Below are 15,391 nucleotides of genomic sequence, written 5' to 3'. Positions count from 1 at the left end.
TTCTTGACGACCTAACATATTAGAACTACGTTTACTGCAAAGCACGTGTAAAAATATCATTGCAAATATATTTCCTGAAGCGACTTACATATATCACAACTACACTATAATGTTCGTGTGATGATAAAAAATAATGGATATATTCTATACCCGAATCAATAAAATGACTAATGCATTTCATAATACCTTACGCTCTTTTAGTAAACAATTAAATATTTAAAGTTTACAATAAAAAACTTAAACTCGTGTGCGCGCGCGCTATATAGGGAAGTGAGGGGTATGTGGGGTCGAGGGAACGCATGCGTGTTGTTTTTGAGCGAGCTCCGTATATTACACCAAACTAAAATCATCTTGTCTCGATAATATCTCGGTTTTATACAAGAGAATGAACCCAAGTTATAAATCCTCAGTTTAATGTCAAGTAATCTAAGACGTCAAAAGCTCTTGTGTCATGTGGAGCAACAATTTAGAGTAAACAGCTGAAACTTGTTACCAAAACTGGTTTTAAAATCTCAAGTAACCACCAAAGCTCCCTCTGGTACCAAAATATTTATTTTATTTTTATTTTTCTTACGAAGATGGAACATCAATTAGGAAACCGCTTTTAGTCAAGTGTCATCTCTGCATAAGAACAGAGTAAGTGCTAGTGAGTAAAGCGATTATTGTTCTGGGTCAGATTAAGACCACTCTTCTAAAGTAAAGCTACAAAGATTACTACCAGAAGATTGATTAACAAAATTTGTTGTTATTGCTACAGACAAGGACAGCCTGGAAGTCAAGACTCTGCCAAGATTCACTGATGCTTATAGGTCATGTGGTTCGTGTTTCTTGGCTCACCAAATATACCGTAGGTCTCCAAAATCATAGCGGTGACGTCACAGCACAACAAGGAAATTCAGTACGGCATCCACGTTAAATAAATACGGACTCACTTTTGTATTGAGAACAATAAATATTGACAATGCCATGTTTTAATAGTACTAGTTTCGTTTAACTCTCTTATAATAAAGCCCCCCCCCCTCGAAAATTCTTGTAAAAAAAATCAATGTTCGCATACATCGCATCGTTACTTCTGTCACATTTCAATTTGAAAACCTCATGATCCCATTTACAATCGATATGAAACACAACCCACCTGCACTGAATTTCATCTCTCTAGCTTGCACTAAGCGACCAAAGGCGTGCCCATCTGGATGATGCTTTGTTGTCAAGAGTACGTAGAGTTTTCCTTTCATCAACTTGCGCCGATAGACCTTTGGAATATCTCTCCAGACACCGCAAACCTGGCAGTTTTAAAAACATGATCACATTCAGAATTTTACCTAACATTAAGGTTTACTTGGGAGAAGAATTTGTTTTTAATTTACTAATTTTCTTTGTTTCACAATAGCATGTTACAAAAAAATCTGAAACTTGCAGTATGTTTTAAGCAAAAGTCGATTAACTCCACACAATAACCAAATTTAAGCTCACATTTTATGTGATGTAAACTGCTTTACCAAACAAAAGTATACCGATAAGTAATTAGTAAACCGTAACTCAAGATTGAATAAGAACTGTTTTGTTTCGGATTCTGTAAACCATAATTGCATTTAGATAGTGAGAAAATGTAGTAATCAAAATCTAGCTAACTCCTTAACATTTCAGTGAAGCGAACAAAGGTAAAGGTAGCACAAACCTTGGAGTCCTTGACGTGTAGAACAACTTCCGCCACCTGATGTTCTACGAGAATGTTACGATGGTCATCTGTAAACCGGATCCACGTTGGTCTTTCCATTCTAGAGAAAGAAATAGCAAAGAATGACAAGAAAAAGAAATGAAAAGGAATAAAACGACTGCAAAGACCACACAGTTTGTTTTTATTTAGTGCAAATTATTCATGTCGAACCCAACAACGTCTATCAAATCTTAATATACGAGATATCTTTGATATCATTCTGTGTGTTTCCATCACACCTAAAGGATCTTAATGTTGTCCCGATACTCACTGGTCTAATAAACCCAGTTGAAGGTAGTGTTAGTCTCGTAACGGAATAATTATATTCTTCAGTTAACTGAATGAATAATGTTAATGATAACTAACCACAGCGACCAGAAACCGTGCATTTTAACACGTTTAACATGAAAGAGATAATCTCCCCTCACAAGTCTGGTGGTAAAAAACAACAACTAACGATGTTACAGCGAGTGTCGTGCATAATGAAAATAACTAATATACATGATACATGTTGGTACTAATGTTCATGAATGGACATTAAGGTATGCATGACTATCAGAATGACTGTTTTCATGAAATATATCATACAGGAGGAAGAAACTGTTCAACAACCATAACGACTACGACCAGTTGACTACATTCAAACGATGTTATTTTTATCTTGTATATCTCACAATAACAGCACTAGCAATGACGTCTACTAGTACCAGCTGAAATCATTCAGAAGCTAATACCACCATCTTGTACATCTCTAAATAACTACACTAGCCATGATAACCAATAAAACCAACTGACTGCAATCAGGAACTTATACCAGTATTGGATATACATCTCATATGAAGTATTCTAGTCATGCCGGCCACTAGTTTCAATTGACTTCAGTCAGAGGATAATTTCAGTATCTTGTACATCTCACGATGAATGCCCTAGCATTGTGCTCATAGAATAGTGCTTGTAGTATGGAAGTTGTAACTATACTTACACAGAAACATTTGAAGAACGAAAACGCAACCACATAAACGTCTTCTTATAAAGTAAATCATTGAAGGAATGCTATCAGAACCATGCATATGGAAAAGGGGGAAAAAACATATACCAGCAATACACAAAAGTGAAGGAAAAGCATGACAACAGTACAATAAAGTGGAGACAGTATATTGAACGGTCACAAAACTTTCACACTTTTGCTTTTTCGACAACTCGTACGAGTTTTAGGAAGTGATGCTTCCTTCGCTAACAAGGGCAGTCAGTCGTGTGTCGCAGGAAAATTTAGCCGAGTCTAGATTCAAAATTAAAATTATATACTATCTCACACACACAGTTCCACAGAAATGTGTTAAATGTGGACGAAGCAAAATACAGTTGGGTCCTCGGTTTGTTTCATTTCTTACCCATTGAAAGATCTTACTCAAATAAGGTTGGAAAATTAAATTACAATTAGAACTGATTGGGACTCTGGTATATATATATTATATTTGCTTCTCGCTAAACCTAACGCTCTACGTTTCTTGCATGTAGATTGAGTATCTTATAAAGTTAACGGGCGAATTGTTGGGCAGTAATATATGGTTAAAAAAAAAAGTTCCTGGAGTAATAATGTTTTAATGTGTGTGTAAGTGTATGTGTGTAGAAACACATATGAATTCGCCACTTCATTTAAAACCACAATTGTTCTTTAAATTTTTTTCTTCAAAACAAATCTCTTGAAAGCCAGGGCTAGAATGCACCATAGGTCATCTCACGTTTAGTTAATGAAAATGCAACCATAAACATATATTTTAAAAATATTTTAACTAGTTTTCAACTCCTAATTTTACTTTCTTTCTTACCCCTTCTATAACCGAGATTTACCACTTCTTTCGATCAGAGTGAGCAAAGACTTGCTGCCATCTTTGTTACTTCTTACCTATGTTCTATGGTTCATCTGTACATTCAACGTAATTCTGAAAATATATTATTTCCCTAAAATGCTACACAGGTGATCATTTTAAACTGTTGAAGTATCCTGTTTCGTGATTAATGAATCCTACTTAATCCAAACTACAGTTAGTACCAGCATTCTAATGGGTTATTTGTTTATTTTGTTTAAACGCAAAGCTACACAATGGGCTAGCTGGGATCGAACCTAATATTTTGGTTATAGGAAAGTCATCGGGGGATGGAACAGGTAAATTTTCACAACTCAGTTGAATTCGCACAATTATTTTCAGCCAGAAATTTCACTCTTTGTTCAACAAAAATTACTTAAAAACTCGACGTCACGATAGTAAAATATTATTTTTGGGGGATCAAAACAATAAATTAACTCTAAGGTTATTGACACTTTGGAACTTTTGACATGGTACAGAAGTCAAGTATAGATTGACCCTAAAGAAAACTGCTGTTTTTCGAACTAGAAGTTATGAGTCACACAAGGCACCAGAATAACTACAAACATCAAGAGAAGAAAAACATTGGAATTTACACACTTCATAAATCAACCGCATGTCTGTGAATTTTGACGTTTTAAAAGCGTGACACTTCAGAATTCACGGGACAAATTTAGCAACGATAAACATGTCAGCTAAGCCTAACGCTTCCACCTTTGCTCTTAGTGGAAAGTAAAGATTGATGATGTAAAAGATGGGCCACTTCCGGTGACGTGTATATTTCCACTCCTAGAAAGAATCGGTCGTGTTCGATTTTAGTTCTCTAACCCTTGTGTAATGTACACTTTGTGTCTTATTTCCGTTCATCCCTCCTCTACCACATTTTATACCAAGCCAATAATGTCTCAAATTTAACGTACTGATTAACCTTCTGACACCAAATGTCTACTCATTACATGTACAGTTGAATAATTATGTCTGGCATACCAAACTTGGTGTTTGTGAAATTACAATTTTGTCAGCTAGTGAGCTTTGATTGGCCCATACTATTTGAAATGCAAACAACAACAAATTAAAAAACAACATTTATTTATTGACACACAACATTCTACTCAACAAGCTGTTCGTCTGACCCACCACTCTCCAAGATGAAACTGTCCAAATGTTGCATAAGTAATTAAGATATTATGACTAGTTTACTAGTTACTGTACTTGGGGAAATTGCCTAAAAAATTACAACTAGAGCAAAATGTTATATAATCATCCAAGTAGCTTACATCATATGTTTGATATCTTAATGTTGCATTAATGAAATTTAATAACATTAGACAAAACTTGATATGGGACTTATTCAACAGTTTTCTCAATAGTTTTAAGCCTTTTAACCCTATAATTACAGTCTTTTTAAACAAAATATTTTTGAACTAAATTATTTGTGTGTCCATAACTTTGTTGGTTACGGGGATTCCTAATAACATATAATTTAAACAAAAACAAAAATTCCGCCAATTATCGCTCATTTCCTATGCATTTTAATAGAAAACGTGTGATTTCACTAAAATTGTTGTCCAGTTTATTTGCTATTAGCGTTCTAACAAGCAAGGCTTGACATGGCAAAGTGGGTAGGGCAATCTTCTCGCAATTTGCGGGTCGCGGGTTCGAATACCGTCCCACCAAACATTCTTGCCCTGTGGGGGCGTTATAACGTGACGGTCAATCTCACTATTCGTGGGTAAAAGAGTAGCCCAAGAGTTGGCGGTGGGTGGGAGGTGATGACTAGCTGCTTTCCCTCTAGTCTTTTACTGCTAAATTAAGGACGGCTAGCTCAGATAGCCCTCGTGAAACAAACCAATCTAGCGGGCGAAAACATAAGATTACTCAATATGATACAATCTGTGGACCCCACCAGGGGTAGGCTAGCCCTCCCCCAATGTCGTTGGTTCGCCTAAGCTTATGCCGCCCATCAATCTAATTTTAAATTTGGCCCTATTATAGGTCTCGTTTACCTGCAAGACACTGGAAATTGAAAATCATGTTGAACATTTTTACCTTGGTGATAGACGTTATATATATATATATATATATATATATACATATGACTTTATTTAGCACAGTACCTATTATTTCGATAAAATAGTGGGTTTTACTTTTACCTTGTAGAAAAGTATATTTTACAAACTATTAAAGCAGTTGAAACTGTCGATATTTTAGGTCATATTTTTTGTTGTTTGTTGAATTTCGCGCAAAGCTCCGCTAGAGCCGTTCCAAAATTTGAAATTATAAACTAGAGGGAAAGCTCTTGATCTACTCTAATCAATTAATGGAATTGATCGTTACATTTTTGTTTTTGTTTTGTTTTGGCGGTGTCGAGGCGTGAGCCTCTGAACCTCTGGAGGTTAACCATTGAGCTGTGTTCGGCCCTTTTGAATTATACAACACCCTATTGTCATTAAAATTAACCAATCATTTCGCTTCCAAAGCCATCTACACGCTGCGAGTTACTTTTTTGCCCATCCCATTCTGTTTCCAAACATTGAGCATTTCAGTTAATATCAGTGATGGTACTTCTATATATTGTAAAGTCAGCATTACAATTCAAAGTTTCCTTTAAAACTGTATTTTAAATTAATAGAAACTGTGATAAATAGTAATTTCCACTATTTTTCCTACCCAACGTAATGTATTGTATAATGCAGATTTCTTTTCATATATGTGAAGTATCCTCTTGCAGCGCCCTCTATTGGCATTGGAGGAGACAACGCTTTTCCAGTAAGAAGAACTGTGAGCTCTGGAAAAAAATATACATTTTTATAATTTAGTTGTAAAATAAACTTGACAAATTTTCGCAACCTTATTCTAATAGAAAAATTAATCTTTTTTTTCTCTTTTCTCCCAAAAGTACAACAAAGCCAAATATGTCATAAGAATATTATATATCATAAATATTTTTATAGTAATAGTAGTAGAGAATATTATCTAGGGTTTTTACCGGCTAAATTAAAGCTGTATACAGTAAAAAAACAACTTTATAAGGACTGTCTATAAATTATTACTCGTTCTCTTATAGATCTATACATTAATAAAGTATTAATCTTCAACAGTCTCAGTAAGACTGACTTACAATCCAACCAAGTGTTATTTTTGTATATAATTAAGCAAATCAGGGCTAAAACTAGTGTCACAGAATTATAGCTTTCAATTGTAATGAAATATGTCATAAAACAAAATAACAAGCATCGCAAAAACGAACAGTATAAATATAATACTTCATACTATTGGTTCTTAAAAGAAGTGTATTTTCCCTTTTCGTTTCAACAGAGATATTCATTATAATTTAATCATAATTTGAACTACAATTTGTGAGGCAAATGGAAATTCACAAGCAGGTAGTTTTTAGCTTTAACTGGAGTTTGCTCTGACAATCACTTTGATGTTAAGCGAGTTCGAATCCAACACCTTATCAAGATCTCTAAACAACTGAAAATTTGGTGGAAAACAAAGTCTAATAATAAATAGTACAGTAACGACAACAATTGTAGACATCATTAATGGACGTTTCGGAATTACACACATTTCATTTTCAGCAAATCTATGAAAATGACAAATTAAACAATCGTTAGAAGAAATACTAATATAACAATACAACGAATAGTGTTAGAAAAATTGTAAAACATTCAATTCCAAAGGGAGAGAGAGAGCTATTTAAATAATTAGATAATAGAATAAATACATCCAGAAGTTTTAATAGAAGGGAATGGAGTGAAATGTCATTCGTTGTGAGAATATAAAGGAGAGTTAGGTGGAGTTTGAAGTTTAAGTTCAGTTCTGCTAGAAACTCCCATGTGTTTCATGGCGAGAAGTCTTGCCTATGTAAGTGGCTTTACAGCTACCACATGTATAGTTATATCTAACCTTTGAACGTAAAAGGTAAAATGTCTTTAGCTCTAAAAAAAAAGTGACGATTTGAAGACAATGCGGAATTTAATCTGGGGGTAGAAAGACCCGAGTAGCTTGTTGAGTTGGGGTTTAACAATAAATCAAGAAATAACAAGTTAGAGGGAATTTGGAACATGTTTGATATTATTCAATATTTTTTTAATTGAATGTTTTATAATTTTTCTAACATTATTTATTCTATTTTTATATTAGTAATTATACTAAAGATTGTTCCTTTCATTATTATAAGTACGTGTAATTCCGAAACGTTACGAGTGAACCATGTTTATCAACATGGCTGTGAAGAAGTTCACGAGAACTACTGAGTATTGGGGTCAGAATATGGGGGTTAATCCTTTTCTCCCAATAAGAACTCTTTTGGGTCCAGTGAACGGCAAACTAGCCCACGCACAGCAGAACGAGTTAGCTACATTCCCCCAAGCCCGTCTACTTCACACACTCACCGACACCACCTTTCATCACGGGGACACCCGAGTTTGCACTCGCTTATTTTTATTTCTTTTTAAGGTAGGCTCTTGCCTCTCCTGTAACCTCACCAAACGAAAGGACATTAACGACGCATGCTCTAAGCACGCCACAGCGATTGGCAAACATCTTATTGATGAGCGGCGCCTGGCGGGTTAAAAACAACAACACGAATGAGATACAGTCTACTATCACCTTGTGAGACTTAAAGCTCCCGTGTCTAGCGCATCAAACGTGCCGCTCCAAGTCATCAATAACCTGGAGACGTCAGGCCATGTCAACTATGTTTAGCCAAAAAATAGAAAGAATCGGAGGGTAAACATTATCAAAATAACAGTGAACAAAGTAGGGGCAGATACTACACTTAAGAATATTGTACTGAACCTTATAAACAATAAAATGCTCGACACGGTTTTCATTTCCCAATCATATTAAAAGAATTGTTCATCTTCAGAAAGTCCTTTCAGCCTTCCGTCTACTAGCATTACACATATTATGATAATAATAAAAACTAGATATAGAACCTAAGATTCGACGCGCCCTTTAGAAGATGTAACAAAAACTTGCTTTGGTCTGGATGGTAAGTTTGTGCTGGATAATTAAGTCATTTCTAATCTCTAATAGAGCGCTGCGGGATGTCGGCTGGGTTGTATGAGAGACATTACCCGCCAGCGGGCTCGTACTTGCGGTATGTGAAGTTTTTCTACAATCGTTAAAGGTGAAAACTAATCATAGACTGGATCACATCCTGAAACATATTCTAGAAACCTGCTTAAGATGTAATCGCGAAAGTTAACACAGAAATATAGAGCTACTACAACTTTCATTTAAGTACTCCAACAAAGGAACGTAGAAGAACAGAGAAGTATCACCAGAAACTTCTCTCTCTCTCCCTCTCTCTCATATACGTTTTTGAGAGTTTGTATGTTGAATATTATCAATATAAAATATCCATAATACAAAAAACACTACAGTTTTATATTCCGATAAAGTATTAGAAGTCAATCCGGACTGTAGAAAATTCAACAGCAGGATGGAAAGTCGTCCAATTCATCTAAACTCAAACCATATACATGATTTAAAACTATATAATCTTACTCTCAAACTTAGTTGATTAATCGGTTTCATAGGTTCTTTTCTTACTCTTCAGTAAGACAGAAATTTTATAACTACACTTTTAAAGATGTTATTTATGACTGAAAAGTTACAGTTTTGTGAAAAATATATATATGTTGGAGAAATAGCTAATCTAAGACTTCAAATAAATCTCCACCAACATCGTGCCCAATATCCTTGCTATGTTAGTAAAAAATTGTTCTAGTCATTTGAATGTTTTTAGTGTTCTAATAGAACCATTATCACGTTTTTAGTGTTCTTAAAGACCCATTTTAACGTTTTTTTCTCATTTTGAATATGCAATGAAAAGAGCAGATTAATATTTTTTTATGGATTTTTTAAGGAGCGTTTTTCTACACCTTCAAACTTCCATTAAAACCTTTTCTAAAGCATGAAAGTTGAGAGGTTAAGATAATTCAGTGGACAGTCCAATATCACACGTGCGTTAAATAAGAAAGAGGAGTTTTATGAAACAGCTTTGGATTTGAAATCCAACATGAAGATTTTTTTAAGTACTGATTTCTAACGGGAAGGTTTTGTTGAATTTTATAGGCTTTAAGGTAATGTCCACTTGTGTTTTTTATGATTGTTATAAATTATTATTTCTATTTAAAATACAACTTAACTAGTAATTTTCTTGATTTTGTAGATTTCTATATTGAAGAGCAAGCACTTGCTAAAGTTATGAAGTAATGAAACTGTTTAACAAACAAAGCTATAAACAAAAAGGTTATATTTTTAAATCTAATTTCCCGTTATTTGTTTCTCTTGAAGATAATATATATTAACACGCTCACACATAGGGGTAAAATATGTAAACATTTATATATATATATTCAAGAAAAACGGTATGAGCAATATGGAACATTCAGTAACGAAAGCTTAAATAGGAAGCTTGAAACTATCCTTATCTATAAAACTATAAAAAAAATTACTTACTTAACGTAATGGAATAAAATATTCTATGTATATAAAACCAAATAATGTTTGCAAAATTATATGAAACAAAGAAAAGCATCCATACATCCTATGAGATTTTATATTTAACAGTATAATGTGCTAATGAAACCTAAGACAATTCATAAAATAAAATTTAAATACAATATTCTATATGTCAAACTTCAAAAAAATAATGAAACATTTAAAACAACTTATTCTATTTATGAAACTTTCACAGGAAAGTTTACTTAGTCATAGAAAATAACACGTTCTATCAATAGAAATAATATAGATAAATTATGTTTTTAACTTACCTTAGATAATTACATGATAGCCTGAACTATTTAAATTAATTGTGTATTTAACCTACAAAATTTTTAACATTAAAATATAAAGAGGCGCTTTCTATTTAATTCCTCTGGGAAAGTAGATCATTCTATTTTATTTATATATATTCTTGAAAATATTAGTAAATAAAATATTGGAAAAAATAAGGAAAAGTGCAGGTGATATACTGACAGGGATCAGAAACAAGGGGTAATTGCTACTAAACAATCAATGTATCGTTAGTACAATAAATTATGAAATATTGTTTCACCTGTCCTGTACAGAGGTTGAGTATGTTATATAAAAACGATCATGGAAACTTATCTCGTCCTTATATTAAAGTCCATGTTACCATGTTAGGTCGTGACCTATCTGATGACCGTGAATCTTGACAATAGCCCTGCAATGTGGTTTCCATTGTAAAAAGCTCTGTCTTATGGCTGTCATGTTCAAAGCATCCCTTCCTTTCCTGAACACTTGCCATAATGTATCTAGTTTCCAGTAACAACTTTCTTAGCATCCGTTTTAATAGTCCGACCGCACAGAAATCCATAGGAGCTACATCTATGGTGACTAGATCGGCATGTCTTCTTGTAGGATAGAATTAATATCCGTTTCGTTCTCTTGATTCTTGGGGTATGCGACAGTTGAAAGATATGTTATGGAAGCTACTTGTGTACACATGATTTGTGTCGCTTTTCCAGACGAAGATCATTTTTGATTACGTCGCATGCTGTTGACTGGGGCACGTGAACTGTTTTTTCAACTCTCCTTTGTGTTCATGGGTTCTCACTTCTTACAATATGCTACAGCTGGGGAGAACGACTTGTTGCCCCAAATTGAACCATATTCCTTTGTTTTTCCAATACTATTAAATACAAAGGATATCCCAGCTGCATGTCTGTGGACTTACAACACTAGAAACCGGGTTTCGATACTCGTGGTGGGCAGAACACAGATAGCCCATTGTGTAGCTTTGCGCTTAACTATAAACAAACATGCCCTTCCCAAAGGCTATTAATTTTCCTTGACATCCCACTACTTTCTAAACGCCGAATAATGCCAAATATAGTTCCGATACATTCCGTTCCACCATGACCTTATAGCGGCTGTGGTTATTACATTACACTTCGCAATTCAGGTAAGTTGTATGGCTGCCGTATGACCTTCTCAGCTTCCATATAAGCTCATATTTCATCTCGGGACTTTGTGCAAGCCAAGCTAGGTTGTCAGTGTTCCATCGGTCCCTTTTTCATTCGAAGTATCTTTCTAGTGGAATTATTGTATGCTTGGGATACTGTGTTACTAGAAGATAAGCTCTTGCTCAACAGGTCTTGTTCCAGAGGGAATGACAGGACGAATAAAAATGGACTTATACCTGTCAGTAATCAAGGTGGGATCAATTTTGTGAAGATCTTCAACACCATTAGCTGAGATGCATCCACACTCGTATTGGTTCCAAGCATATTGTTCATCGCCCTGCCACGAACAAACTATCAATGATTGTTGCCAAATATTTTGAATTTAAATTCGTGTGTAAAAAGCATCCTCCTCGAGCGTTTATCGTCCAATTTTCTGAAATCTGGTGCCCATTTCAGCCTTTTGTTTTTGTTCATCTTTTCCACACGTTGGTTTTTGAACAGCTGCACATCCATTGAGGCCATTTCATGCTGTGTATTTTCCTGTTTTGAGGTAACTTTCACATCTATACTTACAGCTAGGTCACTGGCAAGATTTGTACTGGTTATTCGTATATCACGCAAACAGTAAACTCCGAATTACTTAATATTTTTGAATTGCATTTGGTTCCTAAGTTGCCTGCTTCGATTACCAATACCACTAGTTTCACGTACCGTCTTCAGTGTTTCCACACAATTTCTAATGAAATGTGACATTTCGCTTCAATGTGTCGCAGCCTTCACGACCAAAATCTTGATTTCTAGACGTTCATGGTACGACATTTCTGTCTTGAAGTCACGAGCGCATTCTCCACACTACTGCTGGAAATAGTGTAACTGCCTTTACTAGTATAGGCATTATGCTGGTGCGGAACAGCGAATTTATTGGATGACAGCCAATCACATTGAACTATCAACACTTGACTGTACTTTGGTGCAGTTCATTGTTATACAACAGAAAGTAAGCAATCCTATAATATTTACATTTTACAGCAGTTTTATTCACAGTTTATTTATTTATTTACATACCGTATATAAAGGAGCCATTCTATCCTTTAACAATAGAAAAGTTCACACGAGAAATTTAATGAAACTGTCTATTTACTCTATAAAGTTAACATGAGAATATAAAACAGTCCTTTCTACCTATTCTTCCTAGATAAGATCAGACAGAAATAAAATAATATAAAAAACATTTCTATAGAAAATCACATTATGTAACTTATATTCCACAATTATAATGGATACGATTTTCCAAGTTGCCGTTTTCATCTCATTATTAAAAAATAGGATGGGAAGGTTGTTTGATGACAACTGAAAATTTCTGATGTGGAAATGAAATTAACAGAATATATTTTGAATGCCTATTCCTTACTTCAACACATAAGATATCATTATTTGTAGAAAGTCTAGAAATTTGTTAATTGTCTGAATTGTTTGAAAAATAAACAGGTTTGATTAAGTGCCGGTATGTGATGGAATTATTCAGTTATCATGAAAACCGATGTAATTGTACTGTAAAAAAAATTGAGAGCATTTAGCTCGCGTTGAAAGTTTTTCGGATTTCAAGATAATTATTGTAAATTTAGAAACATAGGAAATAAGCCAATCATACTCACCTTGAACTAATGGGTATTTTTCATCCCTATTGTAAGGACATGTATTTGATAATTAACGAATAAAATGAATATTACTACTATTGAGCTCAGAATATAAAATAACCTCTTCTATATTTAAAACAAGCAAAAGTACCCGTCCCCAGTGACGAGAAAAGTTTAAGTTAAGTTGTTAATTTAAATTATTTCGTGGACTTTAAAAAAGTTAATTGTATTGCACTCTTGGTTTTAATCAGTCAAACTCTTATCTACTTATACAGCCCACCGCGAAAAGTAATGGTTGAGCATTTCAGTCTTGCTAAGAGCCGCACAATGATAACATACAGTAAATCTACATTTGTATTCTTTAAGTTACGTCACATTTTGAAATGTGAACGATAGTAGGATTAATTCCTAATAATTTAGTGTAGACTACCCTGCTTGCGAAATAAAATTTGGCATCAACATTATTCATGCCTGTTCTCCATTCATTTAGAAATTGAATGTTGAGCTTTGTGTACGTGCGCAGCTTTTTAAATGAGAGATAGACGAACGCTCGGACAAACACCACGGTTCACAATATAAAATATACGGGTTTAGGACTAACCTAAACTCCCTAAAGTGACTGATCCTTGTGAGATATCACTAGAATTTTGAACATTTTTCCTATAGTTTCCCCTCGTTAAAACACACTAAGTACTGTTAATATACTTGTTGGGTAGCTCACAGGTAACATATATAGAGCTTAACATTTCAAGCCAGGATATCTAGAAAATGGAGCAGCTTTTGTCTATTAGCGTTGAATCCAAATTAGTTTTACGTGAAACACGTGATTAAATCTCAAGGAATAAACGTGAAAACACGATTTACCTTTCATTTTTCTGTCATCATTATCTTCTTCTAGTTTCTTACTTGCCAAGTCTTCCTCCACGCCAGCCAGATCTGAGCATAAAAGATACATAATTTTGATTAAATTACACAGATTAACAGAACACTGACACATCTCCTGAGAGTTATTAAGTACAACCTCAGTTCATTTTTTGGTGTTTCGTTGACGAGTAGTTTCAACACTAAGGATATCCAATTAAAAGGAAATTACTCAGGAAACTCGTATGTGTGTATATATATACAATATCTGATGTATATGATGTGATTAACGTCGGAATTTATTTTAAAAAACTACAACGATCTTTTCTGCGTGTATATTATGCGTGTTAATCTTTAAATTTAGTAACTCGTGTTTTTTATCCATTGTTGATTAAGTCAAATTACAGGCCAACCTGATGTTCGAACAAATTAAAGGCAATGAAGAAAAGTATAGACAAAACTCATATAGTTGTTCAGTTATTGTAATGTATTTACAACTTACGTTAATATTGGTGCTTCTACGCGAAATACGACAAGAAAAAAATGTTAGGCATTTAAACATTATAAAAGTAAATCAACTTCCTAAACAAATCTAAGGATACTCTAAAGTTTGAAAGCCGAAAGGTTCTCCAAATTCCAAAATTAACTTATAAATTTACAACTACTTTTCTGCCCCATGGATGTCACAGAAACAGATTTTTTTTTTTTTACGTCTGATAATTTTGTGGATGCTCGAATAAGGAAAATTTTATTTTTAAGTTTAAAAATAATGAATAGTTGTTTTATATACAAGTTATACTTCTGTTTTACATATAGAGAGTAATTCAAGAATAGTTGTTTTATATACAAGTTATACTTCTGTTTTACATATAGCGAGTAATTCAAGAATATTTGTTTTATATACAAGTTATACTTCTGTTTTACATATAGCGAGTAATTCAAGAATAGTTGTTTTATATACAAGTTATACTTCTGTTTTACATATAGAGAGTAATTCAGCTTATAATATGATTATTTTTGTTTAACTGTATTTTGTTCTGACCAAAAGTTTGTAAATTGTTTTAAATGTTTGTTTGTTTTTTGCCTTATACTTTGAACCAAATTTCTGTTTCAACCCTCGACCACATACAGAACTTTCATAAGCTACTTTTGTTATGTTACCTTAGGGCTTAGTAAAGTTATTATCGACTAAACCAGTTGGAAAATGAAAATAAATGTCTATTCAGTTTTAGTTGGCCCTGCATGGCCAGGTGGTTAGGGCACTCGACTCGCAATCTGCGGGTCGCGGGTTCGAATCCCCGTCACACCAAACATGCTCGCCCTTTCAGCCGTGGGGATGTTATAATGTGACGGTCAATCCCA

The 15,391-nt window shown here is 34.0% G+C and overlaps 1 protein-coding gene across 2 annotated transcripts in view; it reads right to left on the bottom strand.

The window, feature by feature from the left end:
- LOC106462572 (chordin-like) overlaps positions 1-15,391 on the bottom strand; it is a 146,537-nt gene that overhangs the window by 38,922 nt on the left and 92,224 nt on the right. For both annotated transcript variants that reach the window (XM_013922507.2, XM_022389867.1), the window contains exons 4-7: positions 14,033-14,104; positions 6,256-6,373; positions 1,679-1,778; positions 1,136-1,283 (exon numbers count right to left, since the gene is read on the bottom strand). In XM_013922507.2, coding sequence (XP_013777961.1) covers positions 1,136-1,283; positions 1,679-1,778; positions 6,256-6,373; positions 14,033-14,104 — 438 coding nt within the window. The remainder of the gene's footprint in view (positions 1-1,135; positions 1,284-1,678; positions 1,779-6,255; positions 6,374-14,032; positions 14,105-15,391) is intronic.

Source organism: Limulus polyphemus, unplaced genomic scaffold (genome assembly GCF_000517525.1).
Source record: "Limulus polyphemus unplaced genomic scaffold, Limulus_polyphemus-2.1.2 Scaffold1199, whole genome shotgun sequence".
NCBI lineage: Eukaryota > Metazoa > Arthropoda > Merostomata > Xiphosura > Limulidae > Limulus > Limulus polyphemus.
The sequence above is the reverse complement of the archived record's forward strand: the minus strand, read 5'-3'. Positions and strand labels throughout refer to the sequence as shown.